The 24,530-nt window shown below is 48.5% G+C and overlaps 1 protein-coding gene across 1 annotated transcript in view; it reads left to right on the top strand.

Moving 5' to 3' along the window:
• Window positions 1-23,818, top strand: part of KCNJ3 (potassium inwardly rectifying channel subfamily J member 3) — a 52,925-nt gene extending 29,107 nt beyond the window's left edge. The window contains exon 3 of the mRNA XM_074144862.1: window positions 22,517-23,818. Coding sequence (XP_074000963.1) covers window positions 22,517-23,109 — 593 coding nt within the window. The 3' untranslated portion in view covers window positions 23,110-23,818. The remainder of the gene's footprint in view (window positions 1-22,516) is intronic.
• Window positions 23,819-24,530: the final 712 nt, after the last annotated feature.

Here is a 24,530-nt window from a genome sequence, read left to right as displayed (position 1 = left end):
AAGGGAAGATAACACCGAAACACAGAAATAAATGTAGCAGAAATGAGGTGGCCTCTTGGAGCAACCATTTTTCTAACGAAATTTCCTCTGCTCCTCGTTAAGATATCGATCTGTGTCTGCGAAGGGATAATTCAGGACAAAGCTGAGTGCGCCCCGTCTCCTGCATAAATAACCGAGGACGCGGCGTGACTAATTGTTTGTGATTAAGGACATGTGTACGCCGCCGTGTCTGACCAGCCCGGGTTGCGTTGAGGTCTTTCCGTCTTCCCTCTGTCGATTGCTGGGAGCCGTTTCGCGGGCGCCTTGCAAAGCGCCTTCTCCAGCAAACTCAAGATGCTCCCGCTCCCTTCTCCTGGGTTTCCAGCGTAGGGTGGATGTGGGCTTCTGGCTGGTTTCGCCTTTTTGCTTCTGGGGCCGGAGTAACTGAGAGTTGGAACAACTCTGAAATTAAAATTGTGACCTCAGAGTAGAGGAAGGTGGAAGGTTAATAAAGACGATGCCTGGATGGAGTGGTGAATCAATAATGCGCTGCTTTGGGCGCTGGATTTGGTTTCCTTCCCATGCGGAGACCAGTGGTCCCAGCCCATCGCCCGCCGAGGCTCTCTGCTGGTCACCCCCCTCTCGCCTTCCCTCCTGGGAAGCTGTGATTTTGGTTCCCACATTAAAAACTACGTTTCCACCAAGTTCCCAGCTGGGGTGATAAGTGCTGTAGCAGCGTTGGAAGTGCAAGTTCTCTAATTTAGGAATATTACCCTAGATAAGAGGCCAGAATTGGTGCTGAGGTAATACAGCTGTGGAGGGCATGTGCCAGGCAGGGGTTGAGGCAGGGACTCTTGAGTGCCTTCTCAAGAGTCTGTTAAGAATTTTTGGAGGCAGCTTGGGCACACTGAGCTACGGCGGCAGAAAAACAGAGTCCAGTGTGGACATCTTTAGGGGTTTTGGTTGTCCTGCGCTCAGCTTCCCTACTGGCAGTGGTTACAGTGGCTGTAGCGCATCACGGGATGATGGGGTGATGCTGCCCCATGTCCGTGGGACACCCAAGCAGTGGGAGCGGGTGCCGTGCTGCTGGTTGGGCTGGCAGTTTTCCGAAACAGGTTTCTTCTTCCTTTGCCTTAATCTCAAAGTTGCTGAACCTTCTGTCTTGTTTAAGTTATTAAATCCTTCCCAGTATTTTCCATCTACACCTACTTTGCATGCTGTCATGACATGACCAAGTGAATCTCTCAGTTTTTGCTTCTCAGCCAGCTTCTGCAGCACAATAATTAGGGTTTTTTTTTTTTCTTCTTGGTTCCTTGTCTCCAGTTTGTCACCTTCCATGTAACGGAGAATTTGCTCCCAAGTGTTTTGAATCTCAGAGTGGCAATTTCAGCTCTTGGAGATGCTGATGTCTGCGGTATGGAAACCTCACTGGGAAGGGAAGGGACCTGGTGCTTTGTGCCGAGGGACAATCATAGAATCATAGAATCGTTTTGGTTGGAAGAGACCTTTAAGATCATCGAGTCCAACTGTTAGCACTTCCAAGTCCACCACTAAACCATGTCCCTCTGAACCATGTCTGCACTTGGAGCAACCTGGTCTAGTGGTTGGTGTCCCTGCCTGTGGGAGGCGGTTGGAACAAGATGGTCTTGAAGGTCCCTTCCAACCCAAGTGATTCTACACTTTTTTTAAATACCTCCAGGGAGGGTCCGGAGTCCAAAGACCGGAGAGAAAGCAGACCCCAGAGCCTCTCTCTAAATATAGCTGTCTTCCCAACTACCCTGCAGAGCCCTATTAATTATTCATTCTTTTTTTGCCTTTTTATTTTGTGGCGTGGCACTTCACATATATCAGCTGCAACCGTCTTAACGGGCTGCAAACCGTGGTGCTAAGCATATTCGCGGCGTTGCGCTGCAGCTCCTTTCGTCTTCCTCATTATGCTGCAGATGCTTTAAATTCAGGCGGTACGCGGTAATGGGGATGAAATTTCCCAGCGTGGAACATTGCTGACTTAATGTTGCGTGATGAAATAGCACAGATTTATATTTAATATTTCTTTTCAAGCGGGCGTCGCAGAGCCAGATTTCTCCGCTTGTGGCTGTTTCTCGCGGCGCCACTCGGCAGCCAGACCTGGGCGGGATTTTAAAGCTGTGGGAAATTTATATAATGTTTTATTCAGGCCTCATACATAACAAAAAAATTGATTATTATTATTATTTTTTTTTTAACCTGGAAGAGCTTAAGACTTTAAAACCTGCCCGACAAACGTGCCTTGAGGTGTTGCTTGACCCATGATGCCCCTGAAACCATCCCGTCTTTCCACTCTTCAGTGTGTTTGGGGGTCTATGTTACCCGTGGGACTGTGTCATTAACAGTAGCATTAAGGTAAATAAGATTTTCTGGGTGCAGTGGCTCAGGGCACCTGGTCCCACGGGGAGGGGAGGCTCCTGCAGGAGGCTGAGCTCGCCTTGTAATTCATTCATCAGCAAAACTTGCTGGAATTAGAGCTCTGTTCTGCGAGAGGCTTCTAATTGAGAGTAAATGGCTCATTAGTGTTGAACAGATCAACCCGAGAACATCAGTAAACACAAACAGGGTGATTAATGACTCTCAGGTAGTGCGATAATTCCAGCCGTTCCCTGCGAACACGGCGGTGGGTCTGGCCCAGGTGTGGGTCAGAATAGCCGGATTTGAGGGATTTTGGGTGTTCTACGAAAAACCTGATTTCCCTGGGGTCTGTGGAAGGTGCTGAGGGATGGCCACCACCTCGTGCTTAGGTGCCTTCAGCGCTGCACAGGCAGCATCTTCCCTGGCAGCCCGGGGAAAAATGCCGTGTTGTCTTGCTCTCGTGGGAAATCGATTGTAGCCCAGACATATAATTAGACTGTTTTGGTTTATTTTTCCTCGTGGAAAAGTTACCACTGTTATGTGGAGTTGCAGGGAAATAACATTTTTGCCAAAAATACAGGATTTTAAGGAGCACTTCACACATTCAAATAGAGACCTCGAGGTAATCTGAGCCTTCCCATACCTTACTTTCAGACTTTATTTTAATCTACTCTACAGAAGTAGAGTAACTACGCTCAATTTTCTTTGTTTAACTTACTTTTGACAATAATTAAACCTGCTGACTGATTCTTGTGGGATTTAATCTCCTGCTCTGTAGTAATTGCTTAAATGGGCTACTCTTGGAAAAGTTAATATAAGTAGGACAGGTTTGTGAAACGTGTTGTAATTCTGCCTTGCTTTAAATCATTGCTTTCCTGATGGAGGTTAAAAGGGAAGGGCTAAGTGCACTGCACGGCCGTTAGGAAGTCTAGGCAATTTATTCATTTTCATAAATACAGGTTTTGTTAGCATGTAGTTTACTTGGGTTTGGGTTCACTTAGGGTAAAATTAACAAAGTTAATTACAAAAGTAAATCACGTGCAATGGACCAGAATTTACTTTTGATAATGGGCGTTTGGACTCCTAGATGCTCTCCTAGACTAGGTCAATGAAAAGAATAGACATGTGTTTTTTAGAAATAAAATGTATAAAATGAGCAGCAGTGGCTGCTATCCAGAAATTTATACAAACATATAAAGGTAATAAAATATAAATAAAATATAAAAGTCATGTTTTATATGAGGGGCTGCAACAGAGAAGCAGCATCAGAAGACCTTTTCTCTCTATTAGGTCTCAGGAACATTGCATCTTTCAGAGAGAGAAGTATAATAGCTTGGAAATGCACAAAATGTCTTTTCATACCTCAGCGCACAGAGAAGTGAGTAATACACACACAAAAAAAAGAAATAGACAAAAGAAAAAGAAAGGACTATTATTTTTTTTTGCAAACGGAGAAGAGAAGAACTACACTCTGGAGAGCATCTGGTGATGCCAGGTCACGGCTCCTGCCAGAAGCCAGGATTTTTGAGATGTAGCTGGGCTTGTCCTAGAAACTGATTAAAGTTCCCAACTTTGTGTTTGTGCAAGTTTTACTGATTTTTTTAAATGTACGTAAGCAGTGTGACATTGCAGAGGAGAGTCCTTCAGAGGGAGAGAGAAATAAAGAGCTGCAGATCCTGGCGACAGGCGCTGGCAGCCGAGAAAAGGGCATCCTTGACTCCCTTCCAAGGAGTCACCTTTGCTGACTTTGGGTGGAAAAAGGGAGGGGTTTTTTTTCCCTGGGGAGCTGCGTGGACTGTGCTTGTGCCTCCAGCTTGTCCTGGCATTGTCTGGCTTTCAGGTGATGAAATTGTCCTTGCTTTTAAAATAATAATAATAATCATCGAAGTGCCCGTCTTCACTGGCTCCAGCTGGGGAGTTTAAAGTAGGAGAAGAGAGACTTTGGTTTTGTTATAATGCACTCTTTTTTCCCCTAGAATTCAGAAAATTTCCATCATCCTTTATTGTAATGTATCTATTCGAAATCTGATTCATTTCAGCGTTGCATTTCTGTTGCTGCATTGAACAGTGATGGCCAGGGGGGCTAATCAATGCCCTGCAGAACTGCTGGGACCAAACGGGCTCTGGTGAGAGATTGTGGCAGCCACAAACACTCAACAGTGCTGTGGGAAGGGGAAAAAGCTCATCAGGTGCCCCAGTGCTGGCACGGAAGTGTGGGGCCCTGCTTGGGCATGGAAATAGCACATTTGTAACCTGGCACAAACAGTTGCGTTCATCAGTTGGTTAAAAAGCTGTATTTTCTCAAAAGAAAAAACTACAACACCTCTTCTCCCAAGGAACAGGTGATGGGACAAGAGGAAACGGCCTCAAGTTGTGCCAGAGGAGGTTTAGGATGGAGATTGGGAAAAATGTCTTCAGCAAAAGGGTTGTCAAACCTTGGCAGAGGCTGCCCAGGGCAGTGGTGGAGTCACCATCCCTGGAAGGATTTAAAAGCCGGGCAGACGTGGTGCTGAGGGACATGGGTCAGTGGTGGTTTGTCAGTGTTGGGTTGATGGTTGGACTCGATCATCTGAAAGGTCCCTTCCAACCTAACCAATTCTATGATTCTAAATGACTCTTCCATAGCAAAGAATGATAATTCACACAGCCCTGGCAACGTTTGTGCCTGTCATGTTGAATTTCTGAGTACAACGATATCACAAAAGAGAGAAATTGGGGTGGGGGGCAAAGGAGGGGTGTTTTTCTGTAGAGTGCTTCATGGTGCTGGTGTTTTTTCAGAGTACTTGTTGGTGAACTGGGTACTTTCCAGCAGCTTCTCTTCCTCCTTCTCCTCCTCTCTTGCCCATTCATCTCTTGCCCTCCTCCTCCTCTCTTGCCTGTCCATCTTCATCTCTTGCCCTCCTCATCCATCTCTTTTGCCCACCCATCTCCATCTCTTGCCTTTCTCCTCCACCTTTTTTTGCCTGCCCATCTCCATTTCTTGCCCATCCATCTCCACCTCTTTTGCCCATCCACCTCCATCCCTTGCCCTCCTTGTCCACCTCTTTTGCCCATCCATCTCCATCTCCTGCCCATCCATCTCCACCTCTCTTGCCCATCCATCTCCATCTCTTGCCCTCCTCCTCCACCTCTCCATCTTGCCCTTGCCCATGCATGTCTCTCGGGCAGCCGTGGGCAAAGCCAATGCTCTGGCTCCTCTTGGCAGCATGGCAGGTCCCCAGCCCTGAGGGTTTGACCAGTTCCACCAGCACATTTTGGGAAGTAATTAGCAAATCTTTGAATTAGGAAAACTATTTAGCTCAGGAAAGCTTGCTAGATTTTAATCATAGAATGGTTAGAGTTGGAAGGGACCTTAAAGATCATCGAGTTCCAACCCCCTTGCCATGGGCAGGGACACCTCCATTAGAGCAGGTTGCTCTAGTGCTTTATGTGTTCATCGAAGGCTTTCTCAATACTTTCTTGGGTCTATTTTTCACATTTCCTAAAACTGAACAAGTGATGGAGACCGGCAAACTTGAACAGTTCTTTCATGGTGGTTGCCATCTAAACAGCTCAACACTTTGTGTTGACTCCTTCTGCCTCACCCTGTATGAAGGAGCGGAGGCCCCTCTGTAGCCCAACAGGTCTTTTTCTAGAGGAAAAGCAGTTTGGGATTGGGAGTGACAAAGAATACCATGCAAAATTCACAAGGAAACGTCAAAAATACTGAGTTGCTTTTGAAATTTTCAGAAAGAAAGGGCACGATTTTCCCCAAAATGTCAAAAAGGGCCCAGACTTAGAGGATTTTAAGCCAGCCTGGTGAGAGTTAATATCAGTGCAGTTCGAATGTAAGGAAAAGGGGCTGTAGATAAAATTAGAAACTCCTCATAGGCATATGGTTATTTGTACAGTACAGCTTTGAGTTGGGGCTTATTTATTCTCCTGGGGTGCCCATGGAAATAACAAGTATGCTGCACGACATCACATTGCAGTATATATAGTCACTAATTAACCTTCGCTGACTGCTGTAATAGTCTCACTCCTGTGCACGCTGCAGGAAATTATTTTCTGCTATATTATCTTCTTGATGCTTTGTATATAAACCCCTAATGGAAGATGGGACCATATGAAGAAAGCAGCGTTCAATAACTCTGAGCCTTATCTGCCATTCCTGCCTCTGCACCAGGAAATGTCGTTCCTGGTGTATTTTGGGATTTTTATTTTTATTTTAATACGGGCAAGGTTTGATGATGCTGCAAATGTCGTGCACCTGGTGATATGAATGCACCTGTACAATCTGCAGAGATCAGTCTAATAGATTACCAAGGGGAAAAATAAAATGATGCAGAATTACTGAATGCATGAAGAGGCATTTTTGAAAGCTTCTCTGGAGGCCTGAGCTCGGAGGGGTGAGAGCTCGGTTGGTTAGGGAGGTAATGGGAAGATGCTCTGCTCACTGTAGGAATGGGAGACCTTAGATCTCAGCAGGCTGATTTTCACATCTCAGATTTGTGGAAAGACCTGATTTTCATTGGTTACAAGTGGTAAGGCTTCTTTAAATCTTTACGTTTACCATTGAGACGTTGACCCAGTATGTTAATTCAAAGAGAAGGTGGCAGCTGCCGGGTGGTCTCTACCTCTTCAGGTCCTTCACCATCCCCAGGAGGATGGAGAGGTTGACAGCTCTCAGCCAAGGGAAAGGTGACCTTTCCAGAGGGAGGCACAAGGTCTGCTGGTCCCCATGGTCCCACGAGAAGGGGTTACGGGTGGGTCCTCCAGGGACCTACACGCAGAGAGCGTGATGGCCAGTACAGGAGGGGAGAGCGAAGGATGGGTCAGGGCACCTCTGGACAGGAATACTGAAGGTGAACTATCCCATTTAGCTTCTTTTTTTGTCTTAAAGCTGCTCATGTGTTGAGAGCTCCAGCTTGAGCCTGCCTCTAAACCACCTAACGCTCATCCCCTAGGACACATGGAAACGGGATGCTCTTCATTGGCTCCTGCAGGGATCTGGGCCAGGACCATACCCTGCGGAGGCATCCTGCTCTCTCGCTTACACTCCCATTAACACTCCTGCCACTCTGTCCTGAGGTAGAAGGGGCAGCGGGGTCCCTTGTTGGCAAGGAGCAGCCCAGGGTTGAAGTTGCAGAGCACCGCTGGGTGGAAGAAGGGTGAATAGTGCCACCACCCACCAGCTGGAGGGCTCAGCCCGTCATTGTCCACCCAAGCTCTTCTCCAGGGCTTTCCCAGGGCTTTCAGAGCTGCACCACAGGCATTAGAGACAAGAAATCATGAACCTTTCTGTGCTTGGCCCATTTTAAAAGTGTTTTTGTTATTAAGAAAGCATGGTGCTTGGCTTCATGTAGCCAGCAGCCACGTGACAGTAGCCACACAGCTCTGTATGCTTTCTTCTGAGGAATAAGGGGGGAGTGAACTAATCCCGTGGCTTTTGCAAGAAAAGCATCTTTTTGTCTTCCATCATCTCTGCCTTAAGGATAACAGTCAGGGCTTACAGACTGGCCTTGGACAGGGACCGGAGTGGTGGATGAGCCCTGCCTTCAAAGGTTGAAAACCCAAGGTAACAGGCAACTTGTTTCACCGCTCTTTGTAGCCAGGACTGCTCAATTGAGAAGAATAAAACCCAGTTATGTCCCACCAGGTACCTGGGGCTCAGTCAAGGCTCTTAGGAAAATTAAAGCAGTTATCACAGAATCATAGAATGGTCAGACTTGGAAGGGACCTTAAAGATCATCGAGTTCCAACGCCCCTGCCCTGGGCAGGGACACCTCCCACCAGACCAGGTTGCTCAAAGCCCCATCCAGCCTGGCCTTGAACCCCTCCAGGGATGGGGCAGCCACAGCTTCTCTGGGAAACCTGGGCCAAGGTCTCACAACCCTCACAGCATTCCTGTTAAATAATGCTAACAAACATCCTTAAAAAATGCAGCCATTTCAACTTTAGATTTTAGCAGTGTTCCCAGTTGGTTGGGTTGAGCAGAGTCTGCCCCGCTGGTCACAAAGGCAGGCAGTGGTGTGCGCTGGTGTTTGGGATCACACCTCGGGAGAGCTTTTTGCACTGAAAATACGAGTGAGAACATCGTTTTGCCTCCTCGCTCAGGGCTGAGAGACGTAGCATCTGACTCAGCCCAAAAAGCGCCATGTCCTGATCAAAGGGAGCAGAGCAGGTTTGTTGAAGCTTGTCCTGAGCCGGTGGTGAAACATCTACAACACGCCGGGGAGGGAGAGAAACCCAGAGTGAATGATCATTACCTCCCAAAATATAAATAGCTCTCGGGTTAGATGGATTCGCTCGTACATATTATTCAGGAGCTACCTGCCACACCATCAACAAATTACTGCATGCAGATGGGAAAATCCTGGGGCTTAAGGTTTTTCTCCTTGCTGAAGTTCTTGGTTATTTTGAAACCTCGGAGACATTTCTGGATGTGTATACACGTACGATGTTCATGAAAACCTGAAAATGTTCTCAGGAAATGAAGTCTGATGAAGGACTGTATTTGCAAGGATGTACTGCCTGGTTTTCCACTCGCCTTCCTGCAGCTGTGTTTATTTTCCGTGGGAGCTGCCGGGACTAAGAGCACTATTTAAAACTGCATATTTTGGGTGGGCACCTGGCTGGGCCTTGGCTTCTCCTGGAGAAGCATCCCGTTTCTCCCAGCCTTTGCATGGATGCTCTTCTCGCGGATCGCGTCTGAAAAGCTGTACAAATACTATTGCTTTTGCGGCTTTGCTGTAATTTAAATGTAATTCTTGGTGTTAAAACCCAGTACAGATAATTGATGCTGGCGCTCAGGTCCCTGTAGCAACCGGTGAGGCCACTCTCCTGCCGAGGGGCATGGAGCGCTGTGCTGAAGGGCATTAACTTGTTTTCTAAATATATCTATCTATATATATATATATCTATATATATCTGGTGCAGGAAGGTGTGTCTGGTTTCCTGAAGAGATTTTTACAGCCCAGAGATTGTCAAGTCTGGCCTGAAACTCATTTTCCCCCGGCGCTGACAGAATTGATGCGGCCCCTTCCCTGGGAAATTCTGTGTGCCTGGCATGTTTGCAAGGATGTTTGTCAGCTAAAACCAAAGCCTGCGCGGCAAACGCTATGTTTAGTTCAAGGGATCTCGTGTTAAGCGCTGTGCATTAATTTTAAATACATGACAGAAGCTGTACCGGGCTGGGAGATGCTGGTGATGGAGCTGGGAACTCTGAATGCTTCAAGCACAAGGCGGGCACTCGGAGGTAGATGTGGGTGAGAGAGCTGTAGCGAGAAAAGCTGGTTTAAAGATAACGTCAGGATTTCTCTGCACAGCAGAAAGGAGCAGAACAGTCCCTGGGCACAGAAGGTGGTGGTTTAGGGTTGTTAGGGTGGCCAGCATTAGGCAGTCCCCTTCTCCAGGCATTTCATAGAACCATAGAATGGTTTGGTTTGGGAGGGACCTTAAAGCCCGCCAGTGCAGGGACACATCCCACCAGACCAGGTACCTCCAAGCCCTGTCCAACCTGGCCTTGAACCCCTCCAGGGATGGGGCAGCCACAGCTTCTCGGGGCAACCTGGGCCAGGCTCTCACCACCCTCACAGCAAAGAACTTCTTCCCCACATCTCAGCTCAATCTCCCCTCTTTCAGGGTCAAACTCTTCCCCCTCCTCCTGTGGCTCCCCTCCCTCATCCAGAGTCCCTCCCCAGCTTTCCTGGAGCCCCTTGAGGGACTGGAAGGTGCTCGAAGGTCTCCCTGGCGCCTTCTCTTCTCCAGGTTGAACCCCCCCCCAACTCTCTCAGCCTGTCCTCCCAGCAGAGGGGCTCCAGCCCTCCCAGCATCTCTGTGGCCTCCTCTGGCCCCGCTCCAACAGGTCCATGTCATTCCTGTGCTGTGGGTTTGCTCTAGTCCCAAAGCAGGAGGTCATTCGTCCCCTTCTCCCCTCTCTTTGTGGGCTGTCCCCAGCTTTCCAGCAGCTGAGTGCCTCCATCACCCCTGGATCTAGCCCTGAGCTACCGCTGGGGTACACAGGAGTACTAGGGAAATCGGCGACCACCGCAGTTTTTAAATAATAGTGCAGCAAGAGAGGAAAATAAATGAGGTTTTCCCTATTTCAGGGTCTGTATGAGGGTCTGTATTTTCTGTTTGCAGTGGCCACGGGCCAGCGGGGCTGCAGCTCAGGGGCAGGAATGACACCGGTACAGGAGCCCATTGGTTTGAAGCAGTTCTGGGGGTGAATTGATTGCCTTTAAATGTTTAGTGTGGCGAAGATACTCAAGAAATTAATACATACGTTAGAGCAACAAGACTAAATAAGGAATGTTTATTTCCCAGCACAGCTCCATGTTGTATTTCATCCTTCTATTGATACAGTTCATACTCAACGGCACATTATTTTCAGCCGAGAAACTGGCTGCCAGGTTTATGGTATATTTAAACATAAGTCTCCCAGGCATCCCCTGAGAGCCTTTTCCCATAGCGGGGATGCGGGCAGGGATGCAGGGATGCTGGGAAGGGGGTGCCAGTGCTGCACCAGGTCACCCTCCACCACCACAGGCAGAGATGCTCCTGTAACCTGGAGCCTGAAAATCCACGTACTACATGGCCATATTGCATAGCACCAGCAAATGGTACTTTTCTATATGAAGAGAAATAGTTTTTCCATCCCAGGAAGGCAGTCTCTAACGGGAAATGCTTCTTCAGACTATTTTTTTTTTGAGGTCTGCCAAAGCCCTGAAGATTGAAGTGCTCTATTTTGGTGCTGGGCGGCATATGGCTGGGTGGGTGTTTGGAGAAGCACAGGGCCGCTGAAGAAATCGTGTGTTCGAAGGGAAGGGCTGGGGCTTGGCTTCGTGTTTCTTGCCTCATAGTTAAAATGTTCTCATTCGAGGAGAATTATTTATTTTAAATGTCTTTTTGTCCCCTTTTCCGCCTGACTGATTGGCAGACTTCCCTCTTGCTGTATATTCCTGAGGCATCCTCTGACCCCAGGTTTTAGCAAAACAATCTCTTCTTCCCCCCGTCTCCTCCCCAGCATCCCCAGCACACACTTACATTGTGCTCCAAATCAAAACACTGCATTTTTGGCAGCGGGGACTCCATTAATTGCAGAACTCGGCTTTTTAATTCTTGCTGAAAGACTGTACTTGTGATTTGAAGAGAAATCCAGCCCAGAGGCACCTTACCCCGGGCTTCTCGTTAAGCAGTCGAGGCGAGGAGTTGATTCAGGCAGTTGGAGGTTAGGGGACACGGCTTGTGATAGTGAACAAGGGAAGAAGGTTATTTTGGTATTAATTAAAGAAAATAGAGTATGTTGTGCTTTTAAAATTAGAGGTTGCTATTGGTGGAGCAGGGGTGAAATAGTGAGGGTGGTGGTTTCATCCCTGCCCTCCAGCGTGTCCATGGCCCTGGGAATGACTACCCTTCCTCACGGCCGAGGAAAATGATCATAGAATCACAGAATGGTTTGGGTTGGAGAGGACCTTAAAGATCACCCAGTTCTACCCCCCTGCCCTGGGCAGGGACACCTCCCACCACACCAGGTCATCACGGTGGGGAAGTCCCAGCATCGCCTTAGGTTGAAATGTGTGTTTTATGCTAAGTGTTCATTTCTATTTTTAGAAGCTATTTCCCCTATGAGAGGAGCTATGCATAGACTAACGTTGAACAGAACGCTTTTACTTTACAATAATTTGGGGAGCTGGAAAGAGTTACTGGGTTATGGAAGATGTCCCCTCGCCAGCTGCCGTGTGCCCACAGCCATGCGGAATTTCTGCGGGATTCCAGTATGTAGATGGGATGCAGTGCCCGGGCTGGGGAGGTGGCTGATGCCATCCCCACCTTCCCGGCACGGCCACCAAGGCGGGAGGGCTCTGGTACCCTCTGCCGCCGGCGATGTGCCTTCCCTGTCTGCTCCAGCCTCTTGTTTTGAAACCGTTGTCAGCTCTTAGCATGAGGAGAGTTGTCGCAGGACCGTGTTATCCGTGAAAATGAGAGAATACGTGAGGCTGGAGGGGGGGCTCTGGAGAGCATCCACTGCGCTTTGTTAGGGCGTGGATGGGCAACTCTGGTTTATGTCAAAGTACCACTTTATAAGTGTTGCCAGCTCTGCGTACGAGCATCCCGTAAGTATCTCCATCCCAGAACGGGTGCGTTGCCTTTCCCTGCGACCATCCCTCTTTCATCCCACTATCCCGTTCCTCCTTCCCGTGCCCGACACCAGAACCGTTCCCGACGCGTCCCAGCAGAGAACCGCATGGAGCGGGGAATTAAATGCGTCTGTTTTGGTGCTGCGGCTGCTTCTTCAATAACATCCCGGTAGGAGGGAAATGATGCAAAAAAACTGGGAACGTGGCAGATGGCTCTGCAAAAAAAAAAAAAAAAAAGTAAAAATCTGCTCCGAGGGGGTGAAGGGGCTGAAGTCAGAAATCAGCCCTGACGCACTCCCCCACGGAGGGAGAAGGGAACGGATCGGAGTCTCTCAGAATAATATGGGGGCGTTTGGGTTACAATAAAATAAAATTAAAAAAAAAAAAAAAAGAGAGAATAAAAATACCAGGCCAGATTCTCAGATAGCATGAATTTCCATCACCGCATTAAATTAGGCAGTTTTGTTCAGAAGCTGCACTCCTGGTAATGGCACAGTAACTGCCGTTAGGCAGCTTTGTTCAGAAAACTGCACTCCTGGCTCTGTTTTTCCAAAAGAACGGGAAATGCTGCTGCAGCCCACTGTGCAGAAGGGCAGGTTTTTCCCCTTTTTTTGGGTAAGTGGCTAATACAAACGAGGGGAGGCGAGCTCACTGGGCAGTAGCCTGTTGCCTTCCTTTACCTGGGAGGAGCATCAATATGTGCGGTGCCGTCTTGCTCTGGAAACACGGTTTTTATGACATTTTCGAAACCTGTTACAATTTGCGCTAAGGATGGGTAGCCGTGGTCCTGGTAAGCATCAAGGCGAGCTGCCTGCGAGGTGTCAGGGAACTGTGCATGTGTGAGTGATTAAAAATTACCCCGGGAAGAGGAACTGGCTGATAAGAAAAATACCTTGGCTGTCAACCGCTATTTTTTTAAGTGTCAAGATAGTTCCTGGGAGAAGAGCACGGTCTGAATAAACCGGGGAGGTATTTATAGTGCCGGCGCATAAACAACGTGTCTAAATTGAGTGGTGGAGCAGAAGCCTGGGTTTGCTGTTGGGCACGAGGAGAAATTAAGATGTTTAGCATCAGACTGGTGTCTGACTCTCGCAGGGACATGTGCGTTGCTCTCCTGGAGCTGCTCAGCTCCACTTCGATTCCCTTTCTGCAAACGGGCTGAATTTGTTTAATCTCTGACCTCCTTTTCTGGGGGCAATGTCTATATTTCAGTGATAAGTGGTGATTAAGCATTAAGTGTTCTGGAAGGGCCTGCTGTGGACTTAAATTTCCAGAGAAATCACAGAATGACAGAATGCTGTGGGCTTGGAAGAGACCTCTGGAGATCATCTGGTCCAACCCCCTGCCAGAGCAGATCCACCCAGAGCCAGTCCCACAGGAACGTGTCCAGGGGGGTTTGAATGTCTCCAGAGAAGGAGACTCCACCACCTCTCTGGGCAGCCTCTTCCAGGGCTCTGACACCCTCAAAGTGAAGAAGTTCCTCCTCATGTTGAGATGGAATTTCCCGTGTTCCAGTTTGTACCCATTGCCCCTTGTCCTGTCCCCGGGCACCACTGAAAAGAGTCTGGCCCCATCCTCTTGCCCCCCACCCTTTAGCTCTTGCTCAGCATCGATGAGATCCCCCCTCAGTCTGCTCTTCTCCAGCTGAACAGCCCCAGGGCTCTCAGCCTTTCCTCAGCAGAGAGATGCTCCAGTCCTTCAGCATCTCCATAGCCTCTGCTGTACCCTCTCCAGCAGTTCCCTGTCCTTCTTGAACTGGGGAGCCCAGAACTGGACCCAGTGCTCCAGATGGGGCCTCCCCAGGGCAGAGCAGAGGGGCAAGATGACCTCCCTCCACCTGCTGGTTACACTCTTCCTGATGCCCCCCAGGATGCCATTGGCCTTCTTGGCCACCAAGGCACGTAAACAAAACAGGGACCGTATCTGTTCCTTCCTTACAGGAAGAAAAAACTCAGATTATCCACAATGATCAAAATCTGGACTATTTTCTTCTTATAGAATCTATATGTTTTTCCCTCATCCCCCTCTACTTTTCCTCTCTGGGTCCTTGGCACAGCCACCTCTGGGTTCAGGGATGGTGGTGGCTGTGATAGTGACAGGCAATGCCCCTGCCTCGTCCTGGCCAGGGAGGCAGGCACAGGGTGGGCAGAGCTTGGATTTCACACACTCAGATTTTCAGGCATTTATAGAGCACCTCTTTACAGTTGTTACCTTTAAGACTCTTTGTCTCTTACATTTCGGGAAATGCCATATTTTTTTTCTCTTTTAAAAATGTTTTTTTTTTTTTAATTGAAACATTAAAGTAATGAGATGTATGGAATGCATAGATGTGTAACTGCCCATCTCCTTTCTAGTAAAGAAAATCAGGCTGCCAAAGTAGCAGCGCACTAAAGCAGATGCTGCCAACCACAAATTGACAGAAAGTTTTATTGCACTTCAAACTATCATCAGTTTAATAGGAAAAAAACAAAACAAAACAAAACACCTCTGAAATTGTGATGGGAAAATGTTGGTGCTAAAAATAGCTGTTCCTTCCGAACGGATGGGCAGTGGTAGAGTTTAGACACCACGCTCTCCCTCTGCTTAGAAGCCCCTCCGTCAGGCTGCACGGCTCCCGGGGTGCAGCTCCTCATCTTAACTTGCCTTAAAAAATAACCTGGCGACAAACGCGGGGAGGAAAAGCTTGAGAGCATCCTTCATTCCCAGTTCTGGCTCCGGCCTCCCCTTTCGGGCTCCCATCTTCTGGTTATCACAGAATTCAGACGGATATTGGTTTTTCAGATCTAGGGTGGCGTGGGGGCCAGATATTACCATCTGGGTGTCTCATTCTTATTTAGCTAAATGGGATAAAAACAGGGGTGTTTCCCCCCCCTACTTTCTCTACAGTCCTGGAAGAGGAGGGATTGCAGTGGAAATCATACAGCTGCTTTTTATTTCTAGAGCTGTAAATCTTCCTTAGTCCTGCAAGAGGGACTGTATTTTTATATCAGGTCTCACATCAAGTTTGGCTCTTGCCTTCACGGGCTTTAGACTGCAGTTGTGACTTAGCTTAATTCTTAGAAATTAATTTAACATTGCTGGATGATTAACTTTTAACACGTTGTTTTTGAGGCTTTTGAGATAAACTGTGGGTTTAAGGGAGGTAACCCCCCCCTGAAATGTGCATTAAAGGGTGTGAATGGAAGAGCCACCCGGGGAGCCAGCGTAGGTCCGGGCGGTTTAACATGCAGGGCTCTGGCTCTTAATAAGAAAAAAGAAAAACATCTGACAAAATATTAGCCCACATTTCTTGGATTTGTGTGTTTTTGCCAGTAGCTTTTGCTGGAGGGTTTCTCTTCGCTCCCCTCCTGGGGGGGCGATGCCAAGATCCCCCTTTTCGGTGCCTTTGGGACGATGCGCTGTTGAGTTGTCGCAATCCCAAAATAATTCTTTTTCCCTGCCTGGTTAAGATTCACTTCTCCATGTTTCCACATTAAGAAGGACACCTCCTGCTGTCCCTGCGCCCAGCCCACGGCCAGCAAATTGCAGCCCAGAAACCCAAAAAGATTTTAAGGAGAAATTTCTAGCATTACTTCGGAGAGAGGAAAGAGCCGCGTAACCTTTGTGTGCCTAAATGGCTTCTGAAGACTCTCACGGGGGGGGGGAGGGAGGGGGTTGCTGTTTAGAACTTAATTAGTGATCTATGATTTCTCAACTCTCAGCCAACTCCTGCAATGAAATAGAAGAGGGTCATATCAATAAGAGATTTTTTTTTTTCGAGGCAGTATATTCCGAGTTCTAGAAATTGCCTGAATGCAGCCAGCTCCATCTGGGTGCTTCAGAAATTTAGACATAATTTGAGGGTTATTATAGGATAGAATTAGCCAAAGCGTTTATTTACAGATTTATTTTTTTTTTTTTTTTGTCCTCCATCTGCCCCCTGATTAACGGGGGGAGGCAGCTCTCAGTGGTGCTGGCAGCGGTGGGATGCTGTGGATTTTCACCGTTCTCTGGACACTTCAGGAGGTATCTCAGGACCCTCCTGAGTGTCTAAAGCCAGCGCTAATCATGGTAATGACCATAATTGAGCCCGGCGTGGGGATGGAGGATGGGTTGTCCATATCCCGCTGTGGTACCTTCAGCAAGAGCGTGGTGCCCATCGCCACCCAAAGCCAGCGACGGGGACGTCGTGGCCAACGTACATGGGACGGGATTCAGTGCAATGATGGATTTTTGGTGGGTTTGGTGGCCACAACCGTTGTCCTTTGGGAAGCCTTCGCCTTCCTGGGGAACTGTAGGGAATCTAGGAGCTATCAGGCTCATTAACTGAATTACTAGGGTTTCAGATGCCAGGGAATTCTGACCCCAGCATCACCCCAGTGCCACCAAACCTCCTCTGTGTTATGCGTTTATCGAGCTGTCAGGTGTCTCTGAGGATTTGCACAACCCTGTTTCTCACTGGTGTTTCCTGGGAACGGAATATTGAGTCTAAACCTGCCATAGCCAGAGACAGAGAAAAAATAACAGCTTAAATAATCTGCTCTTTGGCTGGGGGTGGGATAATTGCAAACCCTTTTCCAGCTCAGCTAGGACTCTAAACCCAAGAGCTCTACCTCATTAGAAATAACAACTTGTAATTAATAACTTATGAGAGGACAGATAGAAGCATTTTTCTCCAGTGATAATACTTGCTTCAGATAGAGCAAATGCTGAAAGCAGAAGGATGATTATTAAAAAAAATAAAAGATACTTTCGTATCAAACTTGAGGAGAGAAATCCATTGGTTAAACCCATGCTCATCCTCCAGAGCTGCTCTGCTCTATGTTATTTAAGGAAGTTAATGGAAATTTTTCCTAAATTGGGATTTTCCTGTGTTATGGACTATGGCATTACGTGCCGGACTCTACAGAGGGATGCCAGATTGCTACGGGTGGGTGTAAATGACTGAATTTAATCAGCAGCAAAATTTCTAATAATGCTTAATACTAAATCTCTACTTTAGTGCCATTTCACCCTGTGCCCGAGAGGAGACAAGTCCCAAAACTTTGCCCTTGCCTTCCTTTAAGCTCATTATTCCTAATACTTTGAAAACAGCATCAGCTTCTGGTTTGTGCAGAAGGAATATAATTCCTGGAAACAGCAAGAGATGGTCTGGGTAGGGATGGCCCCAAATACCCCAGAGTGACGTTGGTGAAATCATGGGGAGTTCGGGCAAACCAGCATCGCTTTTTGCCTCCGGAGCCCTGCTGCCGGCTGGGAAGCTCTGCCCTTGGACACAGCGAACGGTGTTTTCACAGCCTCTGTTTCTGAAATAATAGAGAGAGGTGTTTTGTTGGACACTTGGTTTGGGTTTTACACTGGAATATAAGCCTAAGCATTCCTCTTTTCAGGTGCGTTGCTGTGATTTGTGTGCAGGCAGAGCTTTGCTGATGTGCTTTGCAATCACTGGCCGTTAACGGCCCAGGAGAGCACATCACAGAATCACAGAATCTTCATGGTTGGAAAGGACCTCTGAGGCCACCGAGTCCAACCCAACACACACAAAAGACCCCCACACTCTCGGGCGCTAGAGCATGCCCTGAAGTGCCACATCCACACATTTCTTAAATCCCTCCAGGGATGGCGACTCCACCACCTCCCTGGGCAGGCTGTTCCACTGCCTGACCACCCTCTCAGTAAAGTCATTCTTCCTAATATCTAATCTAAACCTCCCCTGCCACAACTTCAGACCATTTCCTCTGCTCCTGTCATTATTCCCTTGGGAGAAGAGTCCAACACCCACCTCTCTACACCCTCCTTTCAGGGAGTTGTAGAGGGCAATGAGGTCCCCCCTCAGCCTCCTCTTCTCCAAACTAAACATGCCCACCTCGTGGTGGAAGCCTGCCTTAGGAGTGATGAGCAAAACCTACCGAAACCTTTAACTCTGACAAATGGGTGGCTTTTGAATTGTATGCACCACAGAACAGCGTGTTTGCTTCCAAACGAGAGTTTAAAATTTATACGGCGAATGAATATTAATAATATAGACAACTTGGTAAAATTTTAACGGGCCCATTACCATGATGAAGGCACGGAAAGATCTGCTGGCTGCCTACCCTGCTGATGGATAACTTCTTAGGGAAAAGAGAAAAAGCACAAAAAAAAAAGCACAAAAAAAGCCTTTCATAGCAACAGAAGGAGAGGAAAACTTGTTAGCCTGATGCATTAGAGGCTGCTGGGCCCCGCACGGCTGCCGGCCTCCTCCTGCTTTATGCATCTTATGTTTTAAAGGTCATCACGAAACTACTTCTGCGTTAAAGTAAAAGGCCTATATTTATCTGACCCTAAATTAATGGAAAATAATCCCCAGGCAGCTATCAAGAAGGGCTGCCAGGAGCACCCAGCCGCTCCTCCTGCTTTTTTCTCTGGGAAATCACGGAAATACCAGTTGATTTTCGGTGTGGTGCTTTCCTGCCCGGGCAGGTGATGGTGCAGGTAAGGGGAGAGCCGAGCTGTGGCTGGTGTGTGTCCCTGTCACGATGACACTGTGGCCGGTGTGTGTCCCTGTCACGATGACGCTGTGGGCGGTGTGGGAACCTGCCTGGGCTGGGGACCGTCCTGCCCTTGCTGTGGGAAGCGGCGGAATGGTTTTGGGATGCTCGGAGCGGGATGAGGCGTTCCCGGAGTGGGATGGGGATGCAGACACCGAAACCGTGTGGGGTGGAACCCCCGAGGACCGTTCCTCTCCCCAGCCCCGCTGCCAGCTTTAACTTGTCCAAAAATAGCACAAAGGTGATGGTTACAGCCGGGGCTGTTGGGCACTGGCTGCTCGAAGCCCGTCACAGCAGAAAGCCACTGCAGAACTTATAGCCAGGAGTCTGAGGCTTTCCTGAGAAAACAGAAAGGGAAGGAAGGGCCGGGAAACACAACGGAACTGGAGGAAAATGGGAAAATTGATTTCTTGTCCAAGGGCTTCTCAGAGCAGGTTAGCACCTCTCCGCATCGTCTGCTTTGCGTGACAGGTATTCCCTGTAATGACGAGCATTCTCGTTGCTGCTCGTCGTCCTGAGAGGCTGTTAAATAATTTGCACCCTCGCCTTTGTTAGTGAATAGGATAAACTGATTTTGAAAGAAAAATTATATACCTGCAAATATTTCTCTCTCCAGTGAGCTTACAAGGGGTTCCATCAATGGAACAAAACATGAAGCTGGTTTTCCTGAGATTCAGCTCATTTTTTGTTAGGAATCAGGTATAAAATTCCTCCTGCGAAAGCCTACTGGCAGCGGCAGGTTTGGGAGAGGCAGGATGAGGATGCAGAAACAGCTCTGCAGCACAGCGGCTGGCGGGGACAGGGGAGCCCAACACAGCGGGTGGCAGGTCCTGTGCCCCGACATTGCCCGGGGAGAGCAGCAGCACCTGGGGGATCTCTTGGGGATAGGGATGGGGATGCGGATGCGGTTGAGGATGGGGGTGTGAATGGGGATGGGATGGGGGTGAGATTGTGGTTGGACTCGATGATCTCAAAGGTCCCTTCCAACCATGAAGATTCTGTGATTCTGTGAGATGGGATGGGGATGGGCATGCGGATACAGATGGGGATGGAGATGGGATGGGATGGGGATGCAGACAGGGATGCAAATGGGATGGGGATGCAAATGGGGATGGGATGCAGATGGGGATGGGGATGCTGACGGGGTGGGATGGGGATGTGGGTGTGGATGGAATGGGAGGGGATGGGGATAGGCATGTGGATACAGATGGGATGGGGTAGTGGATGCGGATGCAGATGGGATGGGGATGCAGATGGGATGGGGATTGGGGTGTGAAGGGGATGGGGATAGGCATGTGGATACAGATGGGATGGGGTAGTGGATGCGGATGCAGATGCAGATGGGATGGGGATGCAGTCGGGATGGGGATTGGGGTGTGGATGGGATGGGCATAGGAGGGGATGGGGGAGGGGATGTGGATACAGATGGGATGGGAATGTGGATGCAGACGTGGATGCAGGTGCCAAGTGGTCCCCTTCCCCAAGCCCTGGCAGTGTTGCTGTCCCGTGTGTTTCCCCCACTGCCCCTTGTTACACCCCCCATGGCATTTTGATAGCAAACCCTTGACAATAAAGCTTAATTCTTTTTTTTTTTTTTTTTTTTTTTTTTAGTGTTACCAATGCAAAGAAAAAGCTGGGGGGGGGGGATTCCCACCCAGCAGTCAGCTCTCTGCAGAGGAGCGTCGCTGTGGCCGGGGTGGTTGCCCCAGCAGTGTCCCCATGGGATGACACCAGAGGGGCAGCTCTTCCCCGGCTCAGCAAAGCCTGAGACACAGCCAGGGCCACCATTATCACCTTCCCTATACAGGGAGAATTGCATTTTAAGCAATTTGTTATCTAAAGCGTAGGTCAGGGGAGTTAACCAGCCATCTGCTTTCACAGGCACCGCAGAGCCCATTCCAAACGCGGCTCCCGCCATTTGCATGCGTGATGAGACGTGTTCGTTAGCTAATGAGGTCTCCCTCGGAAGTCAGGTCTGAAGAAGCAGAGGGGGAAAGGTCTGGGCTTTCGTGGGGAAGGTGCAGCTAACGAGCAGCTGCAGAGTAAAGGACACAGATGGAAGAAGTACTCACCCTAATTACCATTTTTTTAAAAATTGAAGGTTTTTTTTTTTTTTCTACACCCATTAGGTATGTGATTGCTTCCACTTGACGTAGTAAACAGAACTGGAACACACCGGTGACCGGGTGAAAATACACCATAAAGCGTAAAATGCTGTCCCGGCTGGGGCTGTGGGAAGGGGGGAGGACTGCTGGGTGTCGGGGGATGCTCCGGGAGGTGTGTGGGCTCAGGTGAGGCGCCTTCCCCGGCCGTGGGAGCGCAAAAATCCACTGGGGTCCTATTTTTCTCAGAAGAGATAAAACAGAAAACTGAGTTTTATGTCTTGTGGTACACTCAGATGTATTAGCAGTGGAAATCACGATGCGCAACTAAAGCTTTTGTTCCATTAGCAGTAGCATGAAGTGTAATAAAATGTTATTTTTTTCTGGCTGTGTGTCACCAGGCGCGTATCCGTCCCCCGCTCCCCCTCGCTCCAGCCCCGCTGTCGTTTTTCTTGTGCCTTCCAAAGTTTCCTTTAATTTTCTCCTGACTGAGAGGCATTCCTGCCAGCTAAGCAGAGGATGTGTTTGCAGAGGTAGATTTAGCTTCCTGAAAACCAAATGTCATATTTCCAGTTTGCTATACTAGGATAAAATGGCAGGGTAATTCTATTTACAGATTGCTACAGATATCATTTACAAAAAAAAAAAAGTAAAAAACCAAGGAGCAGCAGGATTTCTTCTAGAAGCCTCCAGAGATCCACAGGCATCGTTTCCCTCTGGTTCCCGAGGCCGGATGGGTCACCGGGATGGCCAAGTCTGGGAGGAGGGAGGCGGTGGAGGAAGGGCAAGGGCGGTGTTGTGCCTCTTAGTCATATTTTTTTCTTCCCTTTAAATTTTTTGAAGCTTGGATCTGAGCCCGGCAGCGCAGGCTGGGTGAGCAGATTGCTGGTGAAGCCCTTAAAGAGGAATAAATGTATTTCGTAGGACGTTCCTGCTGCTGGCTGGTGGGTCGGAACGCATGGGCAGGGGCTTGGTTTGTGCGTACGATGCAGAAAGTGTAGGGTTTGTGGGCATTCATCAGTACGATGAAAATATGGAATATCTTAGTTATTCTTTAAGATCCTGACAAGTCCGACTTTACATGACAGTTAGCAACACTTCCTAATTTAATAGGGGGTTATCAGTTATTCCCTGTGTCTCCCTTTGTCAGCAGCACCTCCAGAAGTGGCCATGGTGGTAGATGTGAATTAACTCAGTTACGTTCCCTCCTCTATTTCTGGCTCCTTTCACCTTCAGGGTGAGAGTTTAATAGCTCCTGCATGTTAATGGCAGCCATGCCAACGCCTTTCCTTTTATGCATTTAAAAACATCAAATATGTGTCACTGAAAAATTCAACCTCCTCCCCCTCCCCCCCCAAAATTTATGTGCATCCACAATTGTCCATAACCGGTGGGAGTTTTTCTCCCATGCTCGTTGCAGGGATGACGTGCCAAGCCAGGACGTCCTACACCGAGGATGAGGTGCTCTGGGGTCATCGGTTCTTCCCCGTTATCTCCTTGGAAGAGGGGTTCTTCAAAGTTGATTACTCCCAGTTCCACGCCACGTTTGAAGTGCCCACCCCACCCTACAGCGTGAAGGAGCAGGAGGAGATGCTGCTCATGTCCTCTCCCTTGATAGCGCCTGCTGTGAGCAACAGCAAGGAAAGGAACAACTCGGTGGAGTGCCTGGATGGGCTGGACGAAGTTGGCACAAAACTGCCTTCAAAACTGCAGAAAATAACCGGGAGGGAAGACTTCCCCAAAAAACTCCTCAGGATGAGTTCCACCACCTCTGAGAAGGCCTACAGCATGGGGGATTTACCCATGAAACTCCAGCGGATCAGCTCAGTCCCGGGGAACTCGGAGGAGAAACTGGTGTCTAAGACCACCAAGATGATGTCAGATCCCATGAGCCAGTCGGTGGCCGACCTCCCGCCCAAGCTGCAGAAGCTGTCGGGTGGCGGGGGCGGTGGCCGGATGGAAGGCAACCTTCCGCCCAAACTGCGAAAGATGAATTCGGATCGTTTTACATAACCCGGCGGGACTTGGAGCTGCCGAGTCGAGCTTGAACTTCTGCTGGCGAGGGGCAGGGTGGGCAGGAGAGCAGAACCCCCCACTCCCTGACCAGCCCGAGGTGTCCTGAACTCTGTGGTCCCCAGCGGAGCATCCCCAGGGGATGCCCTACTGTAAGTAGGAACCCGGGGACGACGGGCGAGCGGTTGTTCGTTGGCATGTAGTTATCACAACGCGCATGCAATAATAGTGTGCAATTTTTGCATATAGTTTTACGGCATGACTCCTACTATATTTATACTGTATATTCTCCAAAAAAAACCACGGGAAGGGGCGTTCCTTTCCCCTGTATTTCTTAAGAGTAAGTGGTAGGTAAAACACGCGAGTGGGTAACTTTCAGGGTAAGTTATAATTTGATTTGAAAATGTTTGGTTTGTTTTTTTTTTTTTTTTCCTGATGTGGATCGTGACGTTTTGTTCAACAAAGTAGTTATGGTGCATGTCATTTTTCTTAAAAGAAAGGTGTATTAGTTAATTCCTCACACCAAATCTGCTAGCCTTAAATGAACTGCTGGTTTCTATTTTGCTTTAACGTTTTCTTGGGGTTTCTTTTCCTGCGTCTAGACTACCGGAAAAGAGTTAAAATGTATTTCATAAGGCATTGTTTAGAGGAGAAACTTGTATTAATAAGCCTAGGCAAAACACTCAATAAATGAGTAAAATTCACACTTTAGATACAATTAGTAAAAATTTTTTTAAAAATCTTCGTGATTTATAATATACGTGCAAGAAACCCATTTTAAGCAAGCAGGACGAGCTTGATTTCTCCTGTTGGCAGAATAACTAAACGTGAAAAGAGCTGAATGTCTCCACGAAGCCAAGCAGGGGTTTACTCTGGATGAACTGCACCCCAAAGGCAGAGTCAGTTCCCCCCCCCAGTTCTGCAGTGCCCGGATTTCTCTGCCCGGGCTTTGCCGGCCAGCGGCGATGCCGGGGATGGTCCCAAGCCTGGGCAGGCACGTCGCTGCCTCACGCCTTACTGCTTTCTCTGTGGTGAAAATGATGTTTAAACATGTTCTTAACCGAAGTTGACCCTGTGGGTTTCAAAATGAGTAATACTTTGTATAAATGTTTGGTTGGATATCCTTCTGTCCTTGTGTTTGGGTTTCCTTTTCCACCTTGTTTTGCTCTGGGGGGGGGTTGAGCTGGGAGGGCTGGGGTGCGGGTGTCCCCATCACCATGGTTTTCACTGCTGGAGCACCCCAAAACGTGGGAGGTGGGCTGTTGTGGTGCCCAGGGACACCCGTGGTCCATGGTCTGGGTTGGGGTGTCAAGTCATGATTGCAACCAGGGGGATCCTTTATGGGGTAGGAGGGCTGGGTGAGATGGAGCGATGGGCAACACCGATGGGGAGGTGGGTATGAAACCCACCACCACCAGCAG

This window comes from Numenius arquata, chromosome 3 (assembly GCF_964106895.1).
Source record: "Numenius arquata chromosome 3, bNumArq3.hap1.1, whole genome shotgun sequence".
Taxonomy (NCBI): Eukaryota; Metazoa; Chordata; class Aves; order Charadriiformes; family Scolopacidae; genus Numenius; species Numenius arquata.
This window is presented reverse-complemented; position numbering and strand designations above follow the sequence as displayed.